This window comes from Aquila chrysaetos, chromosome 5 (genome assembly GCF_900496995.4).
Source record: "Aquila chrysaetos chrysaetos chromosome 5, bAquChr1.4, whole genome shotgun sequence".
NCBI classification, from domain to species: domain Eukaryota; kingdom Metazoa; phylum Chordata; class Aves; order Accipitriformes; family Accipitridae; genus Aquila; species Aquila chrysaetos.
The window spans coordinates 47,873,667-47,901,641 of record NC_044008.1 but is presented as its reverse complement, the minus strand read 5'-3'; the positions used below and the strand labels follow the sequence as shown (position 1 = coordinate 47,901,641).

General features: G+C 38.6%; 1 protein-coding gene across 21 annotated transcripts in view; it reads right to left on the bottom strand.

Moving 5' to 3' along the window:
* Positions 1–865: 865 nt before the first annotated feature.
* MYO5A (myosin VA) overlaps positions 866–27,975 on the bottom strand; it is a 106,601-nt gene continuing 79,491 nt past the window's right edge. For 5 of the 21 annotated variants that reach the window (XM_030014582.2, XM_030014569.2, XM_030014570.2 and 2 more), the window contains 17 exons: positions 26,342–26,488; positions 25,562–25,615; positions 24,633–24,860; positions 23,514–23,522; positions 21,764–21,864; positions 21,131–21,211; positions 18,994–19,192; positions 17,338–17,412; positions 15,303–15,396; positions 12,203–12,349; positions 11,652–11,806; positions 9,556–9,645; positions 8,674–8,824; positions 7,544–7,826; positions 6,538–6,712; positions 5,101–5,181; positions 866–4,223 (listed from right to left, as the gene is read on the bottom strand). In XM_030014582.2, coding sequence (XP_029870442.1) covers positions 4,071–4,223; positions 5,101–5,181; positions 6,538–6,712; positions 7,544–7,826; positions 8,674–8,824; positions 9,556–9,645; positions 11,652–11,806; positions 12,203–12,349; positions 15,303–15,396; positions 17,338–17,412; positions 18,994–19,192; positions 21,131–21,211; positions 21,764–21,864; positions 23,514–23,522; positions 24,633–24,860; positions 25,562–25,615; positions 26,342–26,488 — 2,223 coding nt within the window. In that variant the 3' untranslated portion in view covers positions 866–4,070. The remainder of the gene's footprint in view (positions 4,224–5,100; positions 5,182–6,537; positions 6,713–7,543; positions 7,827–8,673; positions 8,825–9,555; positions 9,646–11,651; positions 11,807–12,202; positions 12,350–15,302; positions 15,397–17,337; positions 17,413–18,993; positions 19,193–21,130; positions 21,212–21,763; positions 21,865–23,513; positions 23,523–24,632; positions 24,861–25,561; positions 25,616–26,341; positions 26,489–27,975) is intronic. The other 16 variants (XM_030014571.2, XM_041123671.1, XM_030014574.2 and 13 more) reach the window with 12 other exon arrangements.

Sequence of the window (27,975 nt, the reverse complement as noted above, 5' to 3'; positions counted from 1 at the left end):
GGGCCTTCCCCGCGGAGGAGGACGGCGGTTCCGCGCCGGCGGCAGGGCTGAGGCGTTCTGCTCGCCTCGGTGGCCCGCAGCGGCCGGTTAAAGCACTCCTGTGTGCGGCATTCTATGCGGACAGCTCGCACGCTAGCTCCTCGTTTTGACGGGTACAGAAGCACAGTGGAGATGAGGAGTGGCCCCCGCTACCATATTGGCAAAGCTGGCACCGTGGATGCACCTTTAGGGGTCAGGAATAATGGCCACTCTAGCTGCCAGAGGGGTCACGAGGGGAGCCGCTCCTGACCCACTAGGGAAAAACAACAGAAACATTCATCACCTTCCATAAGACACCGCGAAGGAGTTTCTCCAACAAACTTACAATAAGAGAAAAATAAGCAACTGGGAATGCATTTAGTAAGCTTAGGGCACTAGTAGGCTTTATATTTAAATAGCCTTCCCGAGGAAGAAGATTTGAATAAACATCGTACCAGGTTTTGGCAGGCGGATACGTGCCACGGGCCCACCAGCCCTCCCTGCCTGCCTGGCACCTAAGAGCTTTCATGGCACAGAAGACAATGTTTTAGCAAAGTACAAATCTTAATTCTTATTTCAGTAACAGTTAATATTTGGTGACCAAATATCCTAGCGGAAGTGGGTTATGTCGAACAAAATATTTTCAAATATTTTCACAGCAGTTTATGGCGCACTGTTGGTATCTGGGTGTGTATTTATGCAATTTTAACCAACTCCGGTGGCAGTCAACGCTAAATCTGCCATGAAGGCAGAGCGAACCCGTGTGATCAGCTGGGGACTATGCCAGGACGCAGCTTATGAACGACCAACCAACCAACCAAGCAACCAAAAAAATCCAGAGCAAATCTTACAGTTGTATTTTTATTTGGACATTTTCCAGTGATAGCTATTAAGCTACAGTTTTTATGATGCATACATTTACTAAGTACAACATCAGACACTACAACAGATCAGAGCTCAGGTCATTCTGACAATGTTTTGGTTTTCATCTATGTACTGTAGTGGCATCGAGTGAAAACCTATGTTTAAAGGCTTTTATTTATCACATGATGTATCGGTATCTTAAAAAACCCAAGTGTTTACTCATAGTTTTTGTACGCTATTTGAAATGTGTTCAGTTTAAATCGAATTACGCAGACCTTCAAATTGCAAATGCTGGTGTTTCCAAGTTGGGAACAAATGTTATTGGATATCAATCCACTTTTCAGCGTTGAAGTTGATCCTATTTTTTTCCTGTGATAGATAGAACAGACTAATCGCATTTAACAGACTTAAGCACTTTCACATTCCATCCCAAATTGAAGTCTGAGAGACTTTCAAAATCTGGATAGAAGACTGTGTCCTAAATATCAGAATAAAATGATCACTGGAATAAAAATACACCAAACTGAATGAGGTAATTATTGTGCAAAATCTCTAGAATAACTGTATATAATTCTAAGGGGTCATTGACAAGTATTTTTCCAGCATCTGATAAAATCTATCATAGCAATAGATAATAAATTAAAATATAAAAGATATGTCCACATTAAAAGAGCATAACAATGATTCAAAGGAAAAAAAAGTTGTTAAAATAATTCTGCATTATATTCCATGGTTAAAGAGATATTAGTCCTAAGGTGAAGGATATATTATACACTGACACTAAAATTTTACTTCTGAAAAGTGCATGTAAAATACTGCCATGTAAAATGTTAGATGAATTACCAATTACACATCTATTCCAACTTAAAAATATTTTCCTTTAAAACATGTCAAGCAGCATATACTTTTAATGTGATATAAAAGTAATACCAGTCAAACCACTGAGTTTAAGGATAATAACTATAAATTACTAAACACTACTTTTTTTAAGGAGACAAGATACAATAAGGCTTTTTACAGGTAAACAAACTTAAAAAATAAACAAAAATACATTTAGGCATACATTTTAATAGAATAATGCTTAAGTAGTGGATACGTTTCCTGATCTACAGTATGAACATACTGTAATGCCAATTGTTTGTTTTTCAATAGAAGAAAAAATTTGTAGGTCAGCATGTTCTCACGTATTTTCTTTCTTAACCTCGTTACTGGATGTGAAGTCTTTCCCGTTACATTCTCGCAAGTACAGTACCCCTAACAGCCTGAAAACTACATTATACCTTATTTGGAGCCACTTAACAGTAGCCGTAGTTTCAGAAATCAAGTAACATTTGAAAAAAGAGTGTTTGGTATACCATGCACAGGAAAACAATCTAAATCATTTAGCAAAGATCATTCAAAACATTTATGCAATGCAGTATTAGGTTCTTGGAAGTACTGGCATGATCCATCAAACATAATATGGGGCATACACATTTGAAAATAAGACAACATGAGCATCTTAAAATGCTACTGACAAAGTTTAGGCTGTCTTTACTACCGATTTTAGCAACCATACAAACAGCATGTCTACCTCTCAAGTAAAACATAACCGAAATGTTTCAGTTTGCTTAACAGCAATTTTTTTTCTGTGAGTTTGCAGGCAGATTAGTACCAAATAGTCTGATAGTGTACCTCTAGATTATTTCTCAATATATTAAAAGAAATGAATGTTAATGCTAAGCTGCTAATTATTATAATACATAAAAAAAATATTGCACAATGCAACTGAACAATGTGTGTGGCTTTTTTTTACATGTATATTTGAGCCATACACCACAAACTACCTGTTTTAAAGTTCAGAATTGGAACCTTAAACAAAGTTTCTATGCTTATGTTGCACATTGTGAAATGTGAATTCCATATAGCAGATCCAAGATGTGCGAGACAGAAAAATCTTTCCAGTAAGATGTGCAATATCCAAAGTAACTCAGTTTCTCATTATGCACTCTGGATCTCCAACCATTAAATCAGCATGAATCATAGTCAAATGACAGCATCATAGTCAAAACCTACTTAACGTTCTTGTTAGTCAACCTTTCAAAGAATGAGAGCCTTGGGCTACTGCAGAAATTTTCTATTAAAGTTTTTCATCTCAAATTCCAGTATGAAAGAATACTTTTTTTTTCTTTTTTTTTTTTTAAGTGGCAACAAAAGAGATTCTACTCAAAATACACACAGCCATCTCTGGGGTCTACAAACAAGTAACATTAGACAGACTACAAAATCTAAATAAATACTAAAATCATTATTGACTTCTGATCATTTGCTTCAAGATACTGTATTTTTAGCTAACTACTTTTAAAAATAACTAAAGATGTAATTTCCAGTGTGCTACTTGTGCTTAGTTACCATTTTCCTCTACAGGTGTTATTTGATACCATTTGCAAAAATCCAGTTAAAGTAACAGACTGCATTGGACTGTAAATAAGGTTGACAACAAAAAATGAAATATCTTATTTTCAGTGCTTAGTATGATACTGTCATACATTTAAAAGAACACAGTATGCAGCAGTGATTTAGTATGCTTGGCAAACCACAGTACTAACAAATGAACACCTAAGTTATAGCATATAGTGAGCTATAAGACTTATCACTAGAATTTATGTCAAGCTGACATAAATAAGGAAGTGGTTTAAGAAATCATTTTAAATATTGCCAGTTTGTGTTCCTCCATTCCAGTTTTTACAAATTAAATGTAACAGGCTCCCAAGTGACTGTGTATTCTACTACAAAATGCCTTACTTTCAAGTCTCCCATGTTCAGGACTGTGACTGTCCCTGTTGGTCCCTGTCTATGAGAAGATTACATATGGAGTTTAATTTACATTATTTAAATATGTTACTAAAGATCTAAAAATGTCTCTAGACAGCTGAACACACAATTTTTGTCCCAGCCCGATTTCCATATTCTGGAAATGTATGAATCAGTGATGTCCTCATAAATGCAATGACTGAACACAAATGCACATCTTTCTATTAGCCTTCAATCTGTGGTGCTGTTATGTAGTTTTCCAGTTACTTTTACTACAGATCTGGGAAAATATAGACTGTTCAAAAAAATGTGTTTTCAGTGGCTCACTATGTTTTAATGGGTAAAGATATCAGGCAACCGATTCTCCGTCTAACACTGATGGTACATCCTTGGGATCAGACACGTGATATGAAGCCCAGGCCCAAGCTGGCTGGGATCTGAATGGTTTCTAGTGCCAGAGAGGATGGATTAAAAGGAAAAGTAACAGGAAAGATGTGTTTAGCATCCATGAGCAACTGAGGAGAGTCCTTCCTGTCTCGCAGACGCATCTGGAAAGATAAGAAAGTGATTACATGAGCACTTAGCCACTTCATTGATAATAATCATCTTGCAAAAGGTAGTATTTCATCTGTGCTTACAGATACACCTGTGCTCAGACACACACTCTATGCTAACTTGACCAGACACATTTGCAACAATTGTGCCATGAAACTGTAGTTACTTTCGTCATTTTCAGTTCTGCGTATCTTCCCCTTACAATGCAATCTGAAGATACGTAGATTCCCTGCAAAAGGAAGAATTTGCCCACCATCTGATAACTCCATCTTTTCAGTAAGTGCAGTTATAGTTTTATCTCAATTCTACCTTCCCAATCTCCCTTATCCTGCTAGTAATATAAATTGCTTTCTAACAGACCAGAAAGATCATCTTTGTTTCTTTCATTTTGCTCTACTGGCTGCTTTTCTTTGGAGTTTTCAAAATGTTTCATTTTCATCAATATATATAAAACTAGAAGGGCTAAATGAAGAACTTTGGAATGAACACAGGCCTCAGTTTTCAAAGCAGTTGGAGCTTCTCATGCAGACACAGGTCTGACAAAAGCAAATTTGCATATATAAATATTGCCACTTGAAAAGTTGGCATACAAGCACGTTTACATACACAAAGATGCGTAAGCACAAAACCCTCTCACCTTCCAAAAATCTCATACATATTGACAGGGAAACTAACATTTTCATGCAAGTCTTGGAGGCAGTAAATTGTGATTGCTTAAAATTTTAAGGCTGACATCACCTTTTCAACATAGCTAAAAAGCCTAGTTTACATCAGATTCCTGAATGTATTTCAGGACACAAACTTTTTTGGCTCATCAGAGGGTTTCTTAGAAATAGTCAAATGATTTTTGATGAAAAGATATAGCCATACCTGTATTGTACGTATAAATGATACCAAGACTCTCTCTTCAAACTCATTTACTGGAGTATACAAATTCAGAACTTTTACAATCTGTGAAGAACAACAACCATTCTTAGGTTCATTTTACCGATGAATCAACAGATGCATCCATGGTTACTAATAATATACTTTTAAAATAAGCTATTTTAAAAAGAAAATTCTTTACAAATATTTGTTATTTTTTGCTTTATTGATTCATACAGAATTCCATCACCTGCTTAATGCTATGTTATACGACCACCTCCTTCAGAACATGTGTTCTTTGGAGGTAGAAACTCTAAATTTCTACGTGTGTGTGGAAAATACCAAACTATGGAAATCAGATGATAAGTAACTAATTGTGTTCCTAACCCCCCTGGAAACATGCTGTATTTCTCACCCTAATTTTGACCCTATAATTATGACCTTCTGTAGCTTCCACTCAAAAGAGTCTTAGGACTTCACTGTTTTTCAAGTGAGTGAGCTATTTCTCTAAAAATAGGGCTAAAACCACCAAAGGAAAGAACTGCATCACAGAGACTTTAAATAATAATATGGGTTAAACTTGTAAAACTTATAAAAAATTCTCTTTGTTTTTTTACATGATTCTCTTCCAAAAAAACCCACAACACTTTTTAACAGAGTTAAAACACTTGAAGCATATGGAATTCTAATTTCAGTACACAACTAACAGGTTTTCCTGCAATGTGAATTACTAAATAGAAACAGCTATATCAATCCAACCGCAAGTGCCACCACCATTGTGAAAGAAACAGAGAAATTTCTTCCTTTTCCTGATGGCAATATTCAGTAATCATCAAAGATGTTGTATTGGGTCTGGCTGAGATGGATCCATTTATTCCTGTATATGCTCTATGCAAATGTAGCATGGTTAAAAAAAAGCACAACTTATCTGTACAAAATCTAAGCTTTCATAAATAGAAGCCTTTAGCTGTTTACTGAGATACACTTGGTTCAGCCTGCTGAGGCTAATGGGTACGGTAACTTAACACTTTTGTTTGCAGACCCCGAGGTCTGTGTGAATTGTCCGTTAACTTAACTGGATACTAACCCTGATGGCAGAAAGATCATTTCTTAGTATCCTAGGCAGAACTATCCAGAGTACAGAGACTTCTTTGAGTGAAGAGTATTCTCTAAGGATTTTCACAAACTGAGAGACTATGTATAGTAGTACACACTGCACAATCTATTGAGATTTGTTGAAAATAAATCTTGAACATCAGACTTCAAAGGGTCTGACCCTTTTTTTACCCCTCCACCTTCATCTGTTTTAGTTGTACTAATGCAAAACACAGTAAGAAATCTTTGATCCATGTGCAAGAGGAGTGCAGGCAGGCATAGCAAACACCAACAGAGTGGAGAACTGCTCAAAAGCGACAGCAGAACAGATAATGAGAGTTTGCTTACCTGGGCAGTAGTCAGTGCATTGCACATTGAACAAATGGCTTCTGCATCTTCATCTGTTTTCTTTTTTACTTGCAACAATTGTGCAGCCTGGATGAGGGGTTCCAGTGTTTCTTTAGCCCCACTATTCATCAAATTTTTATCACGTAGCCATTCCTCCAGTTGACTCACATTGTATCTGTACAAAGAGGTAAAAGTATCAAGACATTAATGCTTGATTGTGGCTAAATTGAAAGCACGTGCAATTTCTTTCCCAGTGTTTCTTCTTTGTTCTTACATGTTTTTCCTTCACGCTTGTCATTTCTTGTAATTTTGTCTTCATACTGTTTCCTTCTGACTAAGGCAGGAAATTTTGATTTTCAAAACAGTTAGAAACTATGGCCAAAGACTTCCACTAACTAGCTTTTGCCATTTGTTTTTGTTCCTTTTAATTGCAGGAATGTGATGAGTGTAAGAAGAAAGGCAAATGAGATTTTATCCGTGCAAATGTACAGTGAGGCTTTTCAAGGGACTGGAAATGCCTTGGCTAAATTTCCTGGCATATGCCAGTAGAACGCATTGGACAACTGATGCCAAATGCAGGAACAGAATAAGATGGCTTTACCGCAGGATGCAGCAAACTACAGTGTGGATGAACACAGCAGGGATCCACTGCACCGTGAGCATACAAAAAACACAGCAGGCATGTTTGCTATTCTTCTCTAAAAGCTCAGAAAACAACTACCAACATTTCACCTACAATTCTGATTCCTACTTGATGATGAAATACTTTCGTTTTGCTTCTACCACATTTCCTTGAAAGCCAGGTAGGATTTGGCCTAAGTTAACCAAACTCTTTTTAATTGAACCTCACAAAATCAGTTTAACAGCATCTGCAGCTGTTTGTGTGTGGAAAAATAAGTACTCAAAATGTATCTGTTATTCCATTAAAATGATGTTCAGCAGTGTCAAGAGTTCACTAAGATTTCCAGCAGCACATTCAAGAAAAATGTAACATGAGCTCTCCCACCTTATCTGCATTCCTTTGCTCCACGAGCACATGTCCTTGCGCAGGAGAAGATTATTAAGTGTTACAGCCCCAATGATGTAGAACATCTGCTTGACAACCTGTTTGATCAGCTCCGGATCCATTCCGTGCTGACACATCACCGAATGGAAAGAGTTCAGCTGCCGAATAATGGAGTCCAAAGTGTAGGTTCCTTCATCGGCAATGCTGGATGTTCTCTTCCGCAGCCCTGTTGGTTTCACCCCTGAGACACCTTGAATAGTCTCATGCTCCAGCATTCCTGAAACTGCATTTGATTGACAACATGATTATAATGACTGAAAATTGCTGATATGCAAGCATATTGTAGAAGACAGCAAAACAGTTATCTACGCAGGAAGAGCAGGCTGGGCTTTCTGCTAGCCACACTTTACCATGATTTCCAGCAATTCTGTGTCCCACTATGTTCTGCAAAATCTAAACTTACAGGGTTTTTACAAAGATTCCAGCATGTGTATTTGAAAGGGAAGTCTAACTCTAGCTCAGCAAAATACTTTTTTCCTCCCATGGTCATATGAGCAGCAGAGTTAGCAAACCAAGAGCTGTTCCATTCTTCTAAATGTTGTGATCAGAAAGCTTAGTGAAAATTTGTGTGAGAGTACTGTCTGACAAGAAAAATGAAAAGTACTTTTAATGAAAAAAATATCTCTGAATGTGAGCTTCATCACTGCTAGCTATTTCATTGCTAATTGCTGTCCGTAATAACAACAAACCATTTTTCTCCATATTCATTTTAATTACGAGTTCTCATGTAAATAAAGTCTAATTTTTCCATGGGATATTTCCCAACAGACAGGGCAGCAAATATCAGACTGTCCTAACAGTTTCTTCCTGTAAATGCATGATATATGACAAGCATGAATAGGGTATATTGATTTGTTCTGTTACTGGCAGAAGAAGCAGCCACAGTTCACTTTTTCCCTCTAATCCAACCTGTCCAGCATAGTCCTTGTCATCTATAAACAGAATACCACGAGAACTGTTAATGAAAGTCTACTGGTTAGGAAGAACTACAAGATACAGTATATTACCACCATCACAATTTTCCTTTTGGTACTATGGTGTGAAGTTTAAGGAATTCAACTTTGCCTTACCAATCATTGGTTGCAGAATGTTTTCCAACACTCGGACAAGTTGTTGGTAGATCTGAATAGCCAAATCACTCAGTACTTGTCTGTATTCAGCTAAATCAAAATTCGTGAGGCAGTGTTCATTTTGACGAGGTGTATTATGCTTCATAAACCCCTGAATTCATAGAATATCAGAAATGAATGCTTATAACAGAAATGAATGCTTCAATGGAACACAATAATATTACACAAACCCATGCAACTGACAAATAATACTTTCAAAATAATAGTCAGAGACCCTCAAAACTTTAATTTGGAACTTCTTCTGATTGAGGCTAATGGTAGGATTTGCTTTTCAATTGTGATTTGTGCAACATCTGCTTCCTTGACTTGAAACTTCAAGTATCTGACACAGGAACAAACTCTGCCAACTTTCTGGCAGGTAAGACCCTTCCCTCCTACTCCAGCATGAGCGTTCTCACCTGGCCATTTATGGCCAAAAGCCCAGTTAAGTTTGAAAAAGGAATTAGGCATACCACAGCTTCCAAACGTAAACTGGTCTGCCATACTATGGTTAAACGACCTAACATGGCCTTCTTCACAGGCAGTGCAGTGAACCATTACTAAACAACATAATGCTAGCAGCCAGATTCTTCTACTTAATCTGAGTTAGCACTTTTGGGAGCACAATGTCATCTAGCCTCTGGGCCCCCAGCCTGCAATAAGGGAAGCTGGTTCAAATCTTACCTCCCCCTGCTTTCCACTGATGTCATCACCATCATTCCAAAAAGTATAGCCGTTTTAAGAGACGTTGACTAGTTTTGAGATATTACAGGAATTTGTTTAAGAGCAGTGTTCTCAGTAGTATTGCAGAGCAAAAGAAACCAGAGTAGGAGCACTGCTTACCTCTTCTCCGCTATATTGCTTCAAACAGTGCAAAAATCGGCAGGTGTTAGACAGCCAGAAGGATACTGTTTCAAAGTCATCACCTCTTTTCTGAAAATAAAACCAAACACATTTCAACAAAGACTGGTAGGAGGAGTAAACTAATAAAATGTTAGCTAAGCAATTAAACACTTCAAATCCACTTTCTTATAGCTACTTAGATTCTGATGTTTTGCAAAACTTTTGTGTATTTCAGTAACATATTAGAAAAGCAAGGGTTTTGGCAAAATACCATTAAAACACCATCCCTGTTTTCTGTAGTATTTTTCAAGAACTTTCAGAATATGATTTCCTCCACAGATATGATCTTTCTGTGTTTTACAGACCTGCCCTAACTGCTCTGTGCAGAAATCACAGGGCAATACGACTGTATTCCCAAAACACCCATTCTGTGGCCCAATGGCTTTTGTGAAGAGCCCAATGGGGAGGATGGGAATGATGCAGACCCAGGAGGAAGAGCAGAGAACAATTCAGTTTTCATGAATGTCACTTACATCATAACCATTTTGGCAGCCTGATACAGAAAACAAAACAATACAACAAACCCTCCTCACCAAAGAACACAGGATCTAGTATATGTTGAGTAATTAAAATTTCTAGAGCTCTATAGCATGCACTCCATTCACTTAAAAATGTCCAAAAATATCTATGAATATCTAAGCTCCTGCAGGATTGCTTACTAAACATTTTTTCAAAACTTGTGGCTTGATTAAATGCTTGGCTTTTGAGCACATCTGTCTTATTTAAATACTAAAAACCTCCATGAAGCATAAAGCTTATTTATGTCTTAATAATGCCTTCAGGATACCCCTGGCCTAAACTCTCCTAGCCAACTCATTGCAAAGACTTTAGGCAGTAACATATTATCATCAATGTAATCTCTAGGTGAAGCAAATGAGGAAATCTGTGAACCAAAACTGCAAATAAAACATTTTAATTAAGCATTCTGAAGAATCATAGAATGGTTTGGGTTGGAAGGGACCTTAAAGATCATCTAGTTGCAACCCCCCTGCCACGGGCAGGGACACCTTCCACTAGACCAGGTTGCTCAAAGCCCCATCCAACCCGGCCTTGAACACTTCCAGGGATGGGGCATCCACAGCTTCTCTCGGCAACCTGTCCCAGTGCCTCACCACCCTCACAGTGAAGAGTTTTTTCCTAATACCTAATCTAAATCTACCCTCTTACAGTTTAAAACTGTTATGCCTCATCTTATGACTACACTCCCTGTTAAAGAATCCCTCTCTGGCTTTCTTGTAGCCCCCCTTTAGGTACTGGAATGCTGCTATAAGGTCTCCCCAGAGCCTTCTCTTCTCCAGGCTGAACAACCCCAACTCTCTCAGCCTGTCTTCATAGGAGAGGTGCTCCAGCCCTCTGATCATCTTTGTGGCCCGCCTCTGGACTCGCTCCAACAGGTCCATGCCCTTCTTATGTTGGGGACCCCAGAGCTGAACGCAGTACTGCAGGTGAGGTCTCACAAGAGCAGAGGGGGTGAATCACCTCCCTCGACCTGCTGGTCACGCTTCTTTTGATGCAGCCCAGGATTCGGTTGGCTTTCTGGGCTGCAAATGCACACTGCCGGGTCATGCTGAGCTTCTCGTCAACCAACACCCCCAAGTCCTTCTCCTCAGGGCTGCTCCCAATTCACTCATCGCCCAGCGTGTGTTTGTGCTTGGGTCTGCCCTGACCTACGTGCAGGACCTTGCACTTGGCCTTGTTGAACTTCACGAGGTTTGCACGATTAACAAAGACTCACTATGCAAACTGACTACATCCAAAACATTATAAGCGTAGGTTCAGAGGAGGAAGACTATTCAAAATAAAAAGAAGGTAGTTCTTTTTCCACTAATTCAAAGCATCTGTGGTATTATATGGATAAAATGTTATCAATGTAATTTGTTGGTTGTTAAGACAACTTTTTTGTGACTTCAGTGGGAGGAGTTTACTGATCAGAAATCCAGAGCCAATTCATTCAAAGCCATTTCCTCACTCCTCTAACATAAAATCAAAACCACATTTTAAATTAACGTTTTTCTAAACCAAGCAGACTAACTAACCTTCAACACTTTTTTGATGCCATTGATAGTGGAAGTCAACAATGACCGCACTTTTTGGTCATCATTAAGGTAATCCGCATGGCGTACACACATGAACAAAATATATGCTGGTAGTCCTGGAATCAGGTTGACAGCTACCCCACGTGGTTTCAGCTCTTGGGAAAAACAAACACACATTGTTTTGTTAAGTGTAAAGTCATTGGAAGATGTTATATGAGGTAATCGCAACCTCCCCAGTTAATAGTGCATACGTAACTATAGATGGCTGGTGAAAACTAAGAACAAAACTAAGAAGAGCCCCTTTCTTCGTAAATATCAGAACAGAATGAAAAAATATAACTGCCTGCTAAAAAAATATGCAGACACATTAGTATGTACTATACTGATCAGGAAGGATGATTAGATTACAACAGAGACTTAGGAATTTTAGATAAACTGAACACTGTCAAAACCAAAATAAGCTATTAATTTCATAATGCAAATTCTGTGTTCTTATCATTCATTGTTCAAAGTGTGTGGGAGCAGAGGCTGCAAATGAGAAAGATGCTTACCTAAAATAAGATTCTTGACAAGTTTTTGTTCATCTTCCTTCTTATATTCTAACATCCCTTGGAAGTCCTTTTCTTTCCGTGGAATGTTAACTGGACGAATAGGTTCGTCAATGATTTGTCCAGGTGATATGTTCTCCATCTGGCCCACTTCAGAGGGGAAATGGAAAGAAATTATATAATATTTTCCAGTGAAACCAATGCATACCAGAGGAAACTATGACATTTCTAAGGAAGAACTCCAGCATATACAAGTAAGAAATGTTTTCTTTGGTTCAGTATAACACTTACCAACAAAACTCCCATTAAACAAAAAGACAGAACATTGATAAATATATCTCGGGGTGGCATTCTTCCTTTGAAGAAGAGTGGAAGTGTGTGAATAGCACCCATTAATACAACCTTACTGCTGATTTCCCAGATTTTATCATATAAAAGCACAAAGGCAAAGCGATAGCTGTTAATCACTTAATCCCAGATTAATGCTGCAAAGGTCACTGTTAATTGTTCTGCAAAATGCCAGTATTTTTCAAGCTTCATGCCTATTGTGGTAGATTTACCTCTACCAGCAGCCAAGTACCCACACTGGCTCCAGCAGGACAGGGGAGAGACTATTAAGAGCAAAAGTGAGAAAACTCATGGGTCGAGGTAAAGATGGTTTAATAAGTGAAGGAAAGGCGGGGGGAAGCAAGGCAAAGGCAATCACTCGTGACACCCCACAGGGGGACCGATGCCCAGCCAGACTCCAAACAACAACTACCTTGTATGCAAAAAACGCCCTCTTCTGGGTCCTGACGTTAGGTAGTATGGAATATGGAATACTCCTTTGGCCAGTTTGGGTCAGCTGTCCCGGCTGTGTGCCCATGTGCCCTCCCACCCCCCAGCTTACTGAGAGGGCAGAGTGGGAAAAAAGAGAAAACCTTGACGCTGTGCAAGCTCTGTTCAGCAACAGACAAAACACCTCTGTGTTACTGTGAGAGACTGAAAGAGTTAATGTCTCAAACATTGTGGTGGGGCAAGTTCTGCTTAAAGACAAACCCTGCACAGCAAGGAGCCAAGGGGAAAAGCCCATCAGCTCAGACATCAGCAACAGGAGGGGGAGGACGTGCTGGAGGGTGCGCAGCTCCCTGTTCTGGTAAGCTGTTCTGATACAAAGATCAAACAACGGCCACGTCTGCAGGCAAGGAGAAGTTACTCCCCAAACGACCCCAAAGGCTCACAAACTGCTCATTAGCCTGCCGAGTTCGGGTGCCCGCTGGAAGGAGGGGCAAGGATGATAAAAGGACACAAACCGAAGCCCTGGGTGCGCAAGCCCACCGGGACTGGACCCCTCGGCTGACTGGACATCTCGGCTGACTGAAGCAACGCTGGACCCAGGACCGGTGAAATCTCTCTTCCTTTTCCTCTGTCATCTTCTCTCTTTCCTTTTCCACAATCCCTACACCTCATCCATTTCAAGATATAAACCATTGACCAAGTCTGAGGCTAAGAGTAGATCCAGCCCCCTCTGGGCCCTTCTCTGAGGAGGAGTCTGGAAAGCAAGGGGGTCTGCTCTGAACCTCGTGACTCAACGGGAGGGATCTCCTTATTCCCTGAATCGATGTATATGGTTACCCTGGGTTACACAGTTTACAGAAGTAGTCTTATGCCAATTCCCGTTGTGAGAAACTCCGCCACCTACTACCACACCTCCCCAGTTCAGTTTGCTTCTGTCATAAATAAAATCTTTAACTGATCGTTTGGTGTCATTTCACCTTAATTTAGCCCGAGGGAATTTCGAATTAAGCAGGACTCCCTGGTCTGTCCAGTCTGGGTCGTGACAGTTACCAACACTGTTTTAGCCACAATCCAAAACACAGCATCATACAGGCTGCTATGAAGAAAGTTAACTCCATCCCAGCTAGACCTACTACACCTTTCTAAGTTAATTAGGTAATTAACACAGACAAAACTATGTTTTCATAAACATTTTCCTACTCCATATTGTGTATGAATACTACTGTGATCTTTTCCACAGTAGTAACCAAACAATATTGAAAGACTTTTTAAAAACAAACTTAGTTTGAGTAACCTTTCAAAAGGATGTACGAAATATCCACCTTGTTGTGTACAGTGCCTCACGGTATCACATTCGATACCTACGCTCCTCCTGATTAGGTTGCTGCATGCAATTACAAACTATTGCACATCCTGTAAGTGTGCTAAATGTATGCACCTGTCAAATGGGGTAGAAAATGCAGAAATCCAAACTGGAGCTCAAGGAGAGCTCCCACTAACTAAAGGATAATATACTCCTGTTAAACCAGGTTTAACCTGGTATCCCTGTTCTTTTCAAACACTGAAACACTGAAGACTACACAGTCACTGATTTCAATCTTAGTACTCAATAAAACAACTCATTAGGCAGTAAGCTTGGAAAAAGCAGATGACCATAAAAAGCTTCTGAAAGGTTAGGACCAGGATTATTTAAAAACAAATTCATACTTCAACTTTATAACATAATTAATTGCTTTTAGCAATTAAAATTACTTTACTTATACAGAAACATAATAAGCTCTCAGTCTCACCAGTCCTAAGATCCTAAGGCAAATCACACTGATGCCCATAAAAATAAAATTAGCTTAGTCCATATCTCAGCATTCTCATATTCAAGTTTGGCCAGCAGCTCTGAAAGGAAACCTCAAGCAGAGAAAGACAGTCTCAGCATTCTTGGCTCCAGTGATACAGAAATTCACATTCAAAGGAAAACTGGGTCTATTATTTCTGCCTGGTTCATATTTAGTATTGCTTTTGTCTTGAGAAAAATGGATACTGTCTTTGAGTACACAAACAGCCCAGGTAACATTCCTTTATGTTCAAATGTTTTCCGCCTTCAGAGAAACACCAATGTTCTTTACTCATCACTTCAAAATATGACAAATCATCTAAAGGTTTATAAAGGAACACACAGAGCACTGAGCGTACATCCTGTTTCTGGAATAATTTAACAGACACTGACACTACTGAAGACCTCATGCCCTCCCGACTGCTAAAACAGATGGATATGATGACAAAGGGATCACAAAAAGTAAACCAAAATCTTTCTCTCAAAATACAAAAGTACCTTCAAGTTCACCGATCTTCTTAGCAAATACTTTCAACTGCTTCTTTAACTTGCGAACAGTTTTGTCTTGCTTTTCAAGCTGCTCCATTAAATCCTATAAATTAAAATGAGATAAAGATTAAGATACGAGAAAAATCCCATAATGTGTCACAGAGACAAAACCGATGCTGTTAGAATTACAAGGCAGTGAGGAAAGCTGAACAGTGGTGCCATCCTCTGGCTGAGGTTTGCAAGCTGGTACGCTGCCTGTAACACAAGCCAAATATCGCAAATATTATTAAGTTATGTGCAGCATGACAAAGGCAAAGCTCTTAGGCAGGTATATTCTGCAGACACTCGGAACTAGGTCAGTTCTTACAGCAGAAGACATTTTGTTGCCAACACATCTCCCTAATGCTTCCTCCCTGCTCTTCCAAATGCCTCACGGAAATAATTTTCTTTATTATTCAACAGCTACCCTGTATTTCTACATCATTTATTCATGCCTTCAGGACTGACTCATTATTCAGACCTATCCATTTTATAAGACAATAAGAGAGATACCTGCAGAAAGACCATAACTTGCACTCAAATTTACCAAAATCAAACATCCAAACATACAACACTTCTTGTGACGCTCTGCCATTTCCCTATTGCTTGGTGTCATCACATTTCCTTACACTGAAACTGGTGTCTTACGTCTTTTTATTCTGTACCTGAACAACATCTAGCACCTAAAGTCCTACTCTTGAAATAAACCTGTATTTTTCTTTCAAAGGAGCACTCTCCAGAAATCTATCTTTGAATAATTATGTGATCTATGGTAGTGCATTAAAAAAATAATCATGTAATTAATAAAGGGGAAGTCTTTCTAAAGGAAGCAAAACCTCAGGCTCAAAAAACCTGAAAACCATTCCAGGTTAAGGGTTTGAAAGCAGCTTAAAAAAAAAAATGCTCTTTTTCAAGCGTGATTCTTCACGGCACTGGTAAAAACGTAAGGGACCATGAGCTCCTTGTATCAAAAGCATCACCTGGGAAACTACACCTCTTGTGAGGTATTGAAAAACATTAGCGCAGCATGGGCAACAACTCAGAATTAGGCACAAATTGTTCTTAGTCATGTAGTAAAGAGTTTACAACGCAATATATTTGAGCAGTAAGATATTAGGCCTGTTGAAAGAACAGAATCAAGGCCATGCTTCATATTCAAGGCAGTGTTCAATTTTACAACAGAAATCCTGCTAGTAACACAATATACTTGCTGTCAGATATAACAATTTCTCCTGAAATTAATTAAAAAATATATGTAAGTCTAACAGACTGTTTCAAATGTATCAAGGAAGGGATGTGATTTCTGAACAACAAATATGTAAGGAGGAATAAAGTTCTTTCTATGGTTCCTCTAAACAAATTGACCAGATTTCACATCTCATTAAGATTCAGAATCTCACAAATTATATTCTTTCAAGCTTACATATGGTGCTATCTTCAATTATTATGGAAATATTATTTCCAATTTTATCCCTCATATTTTGCATTTTTAAAAAATATTAAAAGGTTATGCATTTTGATTCTGATAGATTTATTCATTCCAGATGTCGGCACTGTAAAGAGATCTATGAACCAATTCAGGCTATGACTGGATTGCAGGCATTATTCACGTTGGTAAGTATCTTTATGATCAGTCCTCTATTTTGCTGAACTGAATTTAAATGTATCAAAGTTTTAAAGCAAAGAGTGGTTCTGAAAATGGAGCATCTTTTGCATCGTGTACCTCTTTTTCAGGGCAGTATTAAGTAGTATTCAAAAAGAAACTGCTTTGCTCACAGCGCAAGACTTGTATTAGTAACAAAACTGTGCATCAAAAAGAGACACAGATTACACAGAGGACACTAAGACTAACAAAAAAAGCAGTGAGGGAAGTAATTGGCATCGTGAAGCTCTCTGCAGGGGATTTCCTTTGAAAGGAAGAAAGGGAGGCAGCCTGCTTTTCAATTAGTGCTCCAGAAACAGCAAACGAGACAACAGAGAAACAGGATTCACGTGATCTACATACAATCATCCGTTTGTAAAGTGAAATCCGGTACGATTGATACTTCTTGGGATCATCTGCATACAACTCCTCACAAAACTGTAAAAATAGGTACAGGATTGTTTTTGCCCCTCCCTTTGAGACACTGATACTTCAGTAAGCACTATATAAATTAATCAGATTAAAACAAGATCAAGAATCTCTAATTTTTAGGTAGTTTAGTCCTTCATTGTGGTGTTCACGCCAGCCTTTCCCAGAAAGAAGCTGATGTAGATGAGTTGCAGAACAGTCATATCTTTTAAAAATGGGCAGTACTAATACTGTGAAAGCCTGGACTATAACCTTTGTGAGAACCTGGACAGGCCATTTTCTTATGCTAATCAAGACGGGGTTGTTGTGAATACTGCAGTTCTAATGTCACATCTGGAAAGCCTGTAAATTATTTCCACTCTAGGGCTAGGAGTGGAAAAGAAGCATATACCCGACTTGGAGTAGACTTGCAATACTCCAACATCAGAAGTGAAATAGCAAGGAATGAGTCTATATTTAACAAGTAAAATTACATTCACTGTATTTGAAAATAAAGAGAACTCCTCTGGGATGTAATTACATGACTCTGTTGTCTTGGGAACACAGAATGTGATGAGTAGGTCTCTGGGGGAAAAAAAAAAGCTAAAAATGGTAACATATGACTAAGCAGCAGGAGGGAGCTGTGAGAGACGGAAACATTCGCCATTTACCTTTGCCAGTGGGAGACATCTGCTGCTGAGGCAAACTTACAATATACTTTCGATCAGTTTTCCAACATCTATTAGCGGAATTATCTGATGCTTTCCTCAAAACCTTTGGTACTAAGACAAGAGCCCGACAACGGTAACTTCTGTAACATACATAAGCAGGAAAGACTACACCTTGGCTTGTTTAGAGGAAGCAATGACACTCAGAGCTAGGATTTTTCTTCCTGAAGTAGCACGGTTCCCTTTACCAATAAACAGTGATAAGCCAATGACATTCCAACATGGGCCTCTCCGGAAAATTTCCCCGGGAATGAACTAGCCTGCACATGACGAACATACTCCTTTGCGGAGGTAAGGAGCTTCACCCTACCCTTCCTTCATACAAAAATGTTGTGCAGTAAACAAGGAATACCAATTATTAGCTAACTGACTTCTAACCAAGCTTCTTCTTCTGGAACTATTTCTTTCTTCAAAACATACTGAATAGTTGGAGCTCATAACACAGTGGATTATCTGTGTAGCTTCAGGCAGGGAGGGGGGAAACGGGAAGAAAAGTGGCATTAAATAATTGAAGAACTACATGAGAGTTTTTCAACAAAATAAACAAACTAATATATTTCAGAGGAGACACCACTTCTTGGCACCAATATTTTTTATGTATTCCCTGGATATCAGCATTCTATTTAGCGGTGATTAAACTCATCAGTTGAAAGCTGGGACTCAGGAGTTTTCTCCATGCCACAAACTTTGAACGAATTCCCTGGAACATTATTACTTCATCAGCAATCATAAGTCTCTCTCTCCCATTAGCTCACCTACCAAAAAACCCACTGCACTCATGCAATTTTTTACAGGAGGCTGCCGTCTGAAAACTGATAGGAACTTAGAGGCGCAGCAAGACTGTAAGTCCCCTAGCCTGCTCCTGCAGCATCATTTCCCTTACCAAGTTCTCATTAGTCAGCCGGGTGATCTCATGCTGTAGACTGGCTTCAATGCGGGCCTCTGGAGGCAGCTGCAGATTCTGCGCTAGGAGCTGCTGCTGGCGATTGTTTTCTTCCTTCAGACTTTGGATCTCGCCTCGCAGCGATTCCAGTTCGTTCTCGTGGCTCTTCTTCTGCGACTGAAGCTGAGACTCCAGCAGCCTGAAGAAGTTGAGCAACAGTTGTGTGAACGCACTTAGAAAGTTACATCCCCAATTCTCAGAGGGAGTGGAAAGCTTTAGCTGCTGCTCAGGAACAATTAGCCATGGCTTGCAAAAGAAAATGAAAAAGGCAGAGTACTCTTTAAACCCTTCAGTATGCCTTCTAATTAAATTAAGCTTGCATGATCAAAAAGTGGAGAGAAACTAGTTGTGACACTGCTTTGCATTTCCTTTGTGATTGAACGCACACTGTGTATGGTGCCACTGAAGAACATGTGGCAATAAATGTAATGCTAAGTCTTCACAGATTGTCACTGCTTTTAAAGGGGTTTTAAAGAGGTTTTACCTCTAATCAAATCAAACAAACTGTGTAAGATGAAGAAGACACTGTGTTTGCTTAAGCTAGGACCCTGCAATATTAACAAAGGAAAATCTTTTTAGAGTTAACTCTGTTCAGTCAGAAACCATTTAATTGCAAATGCACGTAAATAATCTTTATATTTACATTAAAACCAACGTTTTGCAGAGGGCTGTCATTACTGCAGGAAAGGTTAACAACAGAATCACACTCAGGACTGGGATCCGGGAGCTCTATTTTATCTTCACCACTGACTCACTCTTTCCCCTTGGGCACATCACGTCTCAAATTCTTCTCATGTGAAATGGGGATAACACGTACCAGCCTCCTTCCAAGCAGTGCTGTGGGGATCTACTCCTGCTTGCAAGGCACTGCCCAAGTGCTCTGACTCATCGTTTCATACATCCGCACATGGAGGAAATTACTAGTGACTACTAGTGTTCAATTAGACAATCTTTCAGGGTTTAAATATGCATAAGGCAGGCACATTTATTAGTAACTAGACTGATCAAGCACGCAAGGGCAAATAGTAATTTACCTGCATTGCTCTGCCATTTAATATAAAGCTTCTTGTCTCTGCAGTGCTAGGACAAGAAACGAAGAGGTGCAGAGCAAACAGTCTCACATCCTGCTCTGCAGAACACTTGCTCTAAAGTTAGATCTTCGCAAGCTTACAGAGCAATGTTAGGTGTAGAATTTGTTAGCACCAGAAAAGGAAAGACTTTAGTTAGTAGCATTCACTGCAAAATACTTCCTTCTGTAGTTACGGCTACCAACTGTGTATATTGAAGAAGATCAGCACTGCCCATCTATTGAATTAGCTGCCAGTGCAGGACTAGGAACCATTTTGGAAGTCTGGGACACATGTATGGATACGGGGCCCAGATGTGCACACAGAGCCAGAACTCCATTTCCTAACAAGGTGAACCTCGCCCATTACATGACCAGCATGCAGTCTTTGCAGAGACTGCAGTGATTGCACTGAGGCTTGAACAGCACCATGATGAACTAAAGATGACTTCTGTTTGTTGGTTATTTTGTGTCTTACATTTTGAATCTGGCACGGAGAGACGTGGGAGAAGAATGTTCCATTTACTGAACTTGAGTCACAACAAGGAGAGTAAGACCCGTAGCTATTTGAAAGTTAAGAGTACTCTGAAGCTACTCAAACAATAGTTTTATAATTACTAAAATGATTGTACTTCTTTAGGCTGAAAATCTGTAAGGGACATTAATTTTGATACCCAACGTAAAGGCAGACAAATAATACACGGCTACAAATTTTTTCCTGTTGTGGAGCTTCTGGTATTTTACAATCCATTTTTGCACAAGTATTCTTATGAATTATGTATTAGTTGTTGCACCATCTTAACTTTTTAAATGATAAAACTTGACAAGTAGAAAGGTTTGGGGACAAAGTTTGAGGAAACTCTTTAACTTGTGTAATTTGTGGTGTATTTTTTCCTAACTGTTAAAGCAATAGAGATACTGTAGCTAAAGCAAACCCATAGCAAGGGGCACAGTTAGCTAGAAAAGAACACGCAAATGAAGAAAAAAAACCATTCTGAGAAGTCTGGTAACCTGTTGGCTTGTTTTAACCCTTCATAAACCAGCCAAAGTTCTCCATCCTCATTCAGCATATGATAGTCCTGGGGAGATTGCCTTTCAAGAAAAGTGTTTAAAAAAATACAAGAGAGATACATGATGGTGATGAGATGACATGTTAAGGACATTACACACTAAAATACAGTTACTATAAAAAAGAAAGAAAAAATGCCCTAAAACAACTTAGCAAATCACTTCTCTTGTTTATACGTATTTCTTCTTAATAACGAAATTCAGTTCTTGGTGTTAGCCCAACTGGTTACAGCATTTCATGCTGTTACAATAAATGCATTACGACAGGTTATTGTGACCACTACTGGACAAAAGGCAACAAATCAGCATGGGGAATGGCACCCAATTTGAGCAATGTAGCAGTTAAAGGCTAAGAAGATGTAAATCCAGGAAGCTTGATTCTACATTTCCCCATTGTTTCTTAATCCTTTCACATATTGCATACAGCAATTATACTAATCAAATCAAATTATAACCCCAGCTGTAAGTGTTCTTTAAGTAGCTAGACATAGATGGATGGAACTTACTGAATGTGATATACGCAGTGTGTCACAGCAGACCCCAACTGATCATAGATTAAAGAAAGAGAACTTGTACCTGTTTGTTTCCTTCAGTCCAATATACGCCTGTGCTATTTCTCCTTTGTCTTTCATCTTTTGTACATCCTCCAAGAGGATTGTAGAATCTGTCATGGTATTCTGGTAAAAGAATGATGATTTCCAGGGTAAATTTAACAATGTAATTGTTCTTTGAATCCATGTTTTTGTCACTTTACCCACATGGAACACTAATCCTTGAGTAGCCACATTAAAATTAGCATGGATACGTAAGCAGGAGGTTGATCCATAATTTCTATGTCCATTTGGTGTATCTTTTAAAATGAATGCACGCAACATGGTCAGATATCAGTCTAATAAGTGGGTTCATGTGTTAACCTCCTTTCATTTGTTCATCACATAAAAGGAACCAAATAAATTTCATGAAATGACAAATTTGCGTTTTATTTCAAATTACCAGGAACAGCTGCTAATACTAAAACTGAAGAAGCATGATTTTGCAAGCTCAATTCTATTAATATTTTTTAAACACAGCATTACATGTAGTCTTCCAAATCTCATAAATAAGGTCTATTCCTCACTTCCTATATTTTAAGTACTCTGGCGAAGCAGGAAATAATTTACAAGGGCTTGAGATTTTTTAAGTTTGATATCGTCGTAACACCATTTTGTTTCCATTTTTAATGTTTACTATGGCATTTTTGCTTTTTCTTCAGTAAAACTTGAAATACTTAACAGATGTTTACAGTCACCTCAGTCAGTCTGATCCGAGTCATTGCTGTGGAATTACAGTGGAACCACAGGACTCCAATAAACATAAGAGTTGGAATTCTGACTTTTCTTTTTGACTTTCAAAACAATCAAATGCTATTTTCCCAAGTAAAATTTTGCAAAGTATTTACAATACCAACTTTGTGGACATAAATTTTGGAGCCTCGGTCTTGTGTTATCTAATATGAAAACCAATAAAATATATAAGCTCCTCACAGAATTATTCCCAACATCCTTATGAAACAATTGTTATTTTTTTACTGTTATTTTATTACACAGTAAAACTGCTGTATCTCACCTGCCAATCTATCAAGCTTTAGCAGTCCGAACATATTTATTATTTTTGTGCTGATGGAAAGAAATGCTACTTACTCTTCTACCTTCAAGAATACCCTTCCTGCTGTAGTTGCAATATTTGAATTAACAGCCTTCATTTAGAGTCAGTTCAGTTTCTCATACTCCTAAATACTATGTGTTCAACTACATTTTCTAATCAAACATTCAACGCCTACCGAATATCTACAGATCACAATGTGAGTCCTCAATGTTTGTTGCATGCTGAGGATAATGAACACTATGAAGTAAGGTAGCTCTTCATACCTCAGACTTTTTTTTGGTGAAATTTATGGATTTTGCAAGTTAACAGAGATCTGATTCCTGAATCACAGTGCTGCTCTTACTCTCCGGACACACTCAGCAAGATATATTGGTTGAGCTGACCAGACCAACTCCTGAATCTTTCCTTTCATGTTCAGGTTACCATAAACCAACAGTTCGAAATTGCTAAATCTGCTTGTTTTGAAGTAACTTGTTCCCTTGCACGGAGCAGAAAGATGGGGATGTGGGGCACACAGGATAATGAGAAAGGTTTTTCTATAACAGCAAAGTAAAGTGCAAGAACAACTTCAAATACATGTAGGTTACTTAATGAGAGGCAGGGAAATGACAGCTCAAGTATTGTTGAGGGTTTTTTTAGCATTTAAGAATTCTGGTTTATAACTGTAGAAGAAAATGTGTACCTTATCCTCCTGGCAATCAAGTTGGGAGGCAAGAAAGAAGAAAAACAAATCATTAAAAAAAAAAAAAAAAAAAAATCTGTCTGTGCTGTACCTGTCCAACCTAATAAGCAGAAGCTATCTGCAAACTGGCCGTTAGCCATCCCACAGGTCACTTTCCTATTTCCCTCATACTCATAACTGCTGTAAAAACAACACTTGTATCCCACCATTGCTGAGAATAAGTTATTCAAGGATTTACTATTCAAGTATTTCTCTACAATGTTCTAAATATTACAGAAAAATAAGTCTTGTTTTCTTTATAATTAATCATTTAAAACAAGATATTGTACACCTTCATGCATCACAGACTTTCAATTTATTTAGGACAAATGTAAATATAACTTTGCAGTAGCAAAGAAAGAAGATATTCCTTGCTGCGGTTATGAAACACTAGATAGCTCAGTTCAGTGCAAACGACTAGTTCCTTGTTTTACGTGATACCTTTTCAGGTTGAATGACTCTTATTTTCAAAGCTATTACTTCCCTAAGTATTAGAGCTTTTTAGAAGATACGTATTTCAGTGGTTGTAATCTACTTTTCTCAACACAACCACATAGCACCTATCAAGCAATAATACGGAATTTACGTATCTTCATAGGTCATCTTTATGAGATGTTATTGATTTGCAATCATCTATTACCCCGCACAGATTTAGAAGAAATTGTTCCTTGTACCTCCTAGTGAACTATTAATTAAAAAGAATTCCTGAGACCTACTGTAAAGTTTCCAGTCAAACTACATACTCACTAGAGAAATGACAGTAATCCAAATGAGAATTATTTCTGCATTGTTAAAGGAGTCTGGGGAGATCCTGGCCAGACCATTGGTATCTGCCAGCCTGGTGTACAGTATCTTTACATGAATGCTGGTAGACAAACCCAAAATTGGTTTATTAATAGAATCTCCCAATTTGGACTGCTGGAATTTGTGCACTAATAATGGATCAATGGATTACTTAGAAAGGCTTTCAAACCTAGACCATTTTCTTCTGCCTTTTCAAGCGCGCTGTTAAACTAAATAAAGCGCATCAGTGATGCAATGTAACTTTACTACACAGTGCATCTGCTGACTATTATTTACCTTGGGTTGAATAGCCTCCTTCTGGCTAACAAGCTGAGACCTCAGGATGAGGACTTCTTCCTTGCGTACTTCAAGCTCTTCACTTACTGAAGTCAGCTGATCCAGGAGGACTCGATACGCAGGGGCACCGGGAGCAGTTACCTCTGGAGATCGCGTTTCTGTGAGGGCCTTCTGCAGCTCATTCAACTCATTCTTCAGTTTTTTATTCTCAGATTCAAGTTCTTGACGCTGCAAGAAATAGGGACAATTCCGTCACCCAGCAGCATTCCAATGTGCCTAAAAACCACAGGTACAAAACTATGGATAGAAATGGTAAGAACCATGAGTAACTGCAACAAATCAATCAATCTCTCCCGTATCCCTGGCCTCTTGACTACGGTGAATAGTGTCTGGGAGGATTTCACTAACAGGGCTAACCTTTCGTCTGAAGCACAAAATCAGAGTGCATGTACGTGAATCACACAGATTTCATGGGAAAAAAAATTACCAATCTTTTTTTCCTCTTATTCTCCCCTTAACAAAAAAAATTAAAGTTCACAACAAATAGCGGTCAGCAGGCTAAGAAGATTCTGCATCATTCAGTGATATTATAAAACATTTTTAGGTTTAGTGGTCTAAGGTATGCATTAATATAAATAATGTGTTTGGAAAAGAGGGCTACATTTATCACTGTATTTTCACCGTACTAAGTGTTTCAACAGAGAACTTCCCCTGTTTTAGGGGATCTTTTAGTTCTGCAGCCCCAGCCACACATTCTACATCTCAAAACGGGCAATCCTACAATAAAATGATTGCTGGGGAATTTTTGTTCTAGTTTCTCCAGCTAATACTCTGAAACAGGAGGCCTGATGTAATTTTCTATGCCAGCACATACAATGGGTGGCAATATTCTCACTAGAAAATAACAGAAAGCTCCTTTTTAGAATTACCTTGAGCGACTCATACTCCAACTCTGCACCTCTCATTGGAGGCCTTTCCTCCTCCTATGAAAGAATACAGACAAGTGTGAAAGATAAAAATCCAATCCTTCCTATTCTTTAATTTAGTTGAGGCAGAAAAGGGAAAGGGAGCTGAAATTGTTTTTCTATAAAACTGGAAAACACTCATTCTGGTATTGCTGAGTGCTTTAGTTTGAATACTGGCCTTTATGACACATAATAGGTTAATATAAATAAAATCACATACAAATCACACAACTGGTGGCGTTACGAGTGAACAAATCACTGGTAACAAAACAGAGCAGGATGAGTCCCAGGATGCTCAAGAAATTCACTGGTGGAAGAGTAATAAGAAACAATTGCCAAAACTAGTTTCATATTTTTTAAGTACTTACAGAGACCAAATCAGAGGAGAATTGCAAATAAAATGAACAATTACTCATTCTCCCCTTCACGTAAGTAGATTTCTATATTGCTATTCCTTAACAAAAACAGCCCCTTTTTTTTTTTTTTTTTTTTTTTTTTTTAATGCAAAGTCCCAACCACTTTTTGTTCCTGTTAACTTCCATCAGAGGATCTCAAGGACCTTGGAAAACTAAATAACCAGTCCCTAGTACCAAGCACCAGGCATAAAACTTGTTGTTAAATAAAGGAAGTCCTAGAGGAAGGTAAGGATTTACTAAAAGCCAGTCAGCGTTCACACAGCTCAGCTACTATTTCACAAGAAGGGATACTCTGGCGTCAGCATTTGATCAGCTAGAAGGAGTCCACCTTAGCTTTAGCGCGGAGAGCCTGTTCTTCCTTTCTGTCCAGCTCATCCTGCAGGGATTGCTTTTCTTGCTCCAGCTCTGTAACCCGTTTCTGCAGCTTGAGGAACAGAGACATATCCAATGGTGCCTTCTTCTCACTTGGTTCCTGCTTTAGAAAGACCAGAAGGAAGTCAAGAAGTTTTCCCCTTCCACAACACAAGGAAGCACTACAGTGAGTAAAGATGGGAAACAGACTGGGGAAAGAGAGGAACACAGAAATGTTACTTGATTCTGAGAGTTGACTACTGACATCTAAAATATTTCATCAGCTGTCACATGCTATTTTTAAAAAGGATCTACTAGTATAAAATGTATCTAAGCCTAAAGCCTAGCAAAAGAATGCACTAAGAGACTACCTAGCAGACAGGAGGTCTATAACTAAGCATACCTTTTATTCTTACTTGTTTGGAGGGGGAAAGGAGAAAAAAAAGTCTGTGGTTAGACTCACCTGGAAACAACTATAAATAGAGGCTTTCTTTTTTTTTTTTTTTAATTATTTCTACAGTAAATTCTTCAGCTACAGAGAAATCTCTCTGCTGATTGTAGATTTATAGGTTTAGTGGGATGAGACATAAAAAATAGGTACCAGAAGATATATGTTATGCCTTTTTCCTTTTATTATGCTAATTATAGAGCCTGTTCTGAGCCTAATCTACTAGCTTGTTCGCTATTTTCGGGGCAAGAACCAGCATTCGTAATATGAAGGTTCATCAGAAATTGTCCATCAGCCATTTTGTACTTTATGTAGCAAGAAGATCAAAGCATTTACTGTGAAGTGCACCATAAATTTTGAAGCCTAGCAAAGGAACTAGAAAATTAATATTAATGACTGTAGCAGACAAGCAAGCACAGCCGTTTCCACTTCATCTCCTTTCACTGTTGAGGGGAAGAGTCATAAACCACACCAACAACTCAGGAAAAAGAAAACAGACTTTTGAGTTTTTCTGGCTTTACTGGTTCGCATTGAGATGGACCCTATTTTTTAATGTGGTTTTGTATCATTAATCTATATTGTTAGTCTAGAGTCAAACTGGAGTTTGAAATCTTAAGGGGTTAAACAAATACAGATTTTATCTTCTTGGTGCTACATCTATTCACACTCCTATGTGAGTTAATTTTTTTCACTTATATTCTAAAAACCAAAACTGGCTCTAGAACAGCAATTCAGTAAGTCCATTAGCCAAAGGAAAAGATGACATGGGGGTCATGTGAAATCCAATCACATGTAGTTGCACTGTCCTTTTCCTGATTATCCATGAAGGTAGGAGCATCTTTCTGAAACAGTTATGCAAGGTGAAAAATATAAGTGGGAAGGCAAATGATGAAAGAGTCCACGTAGAATATGTGTCAGCATCAATGTGTCAGGGTATTTGCATCCATAGTAGAAAACAGTTTTCTGCGGAGGCTTTCAAAAACAGTAATGACAGCCTGTAAAAAGCAGCTGTGGAGGTAACTAACCTAGACAGAGGGCAAATGGAGTGAGCTGTGCAATGGCTTACAGTTAAGAAGATCTCTAGAACGCACAGAAAAAAGTTAGCATCTGCAAACTGCCAAGCACAGTCAGACCACCAACCTGATGGCTCTCTGCTGTGTTAG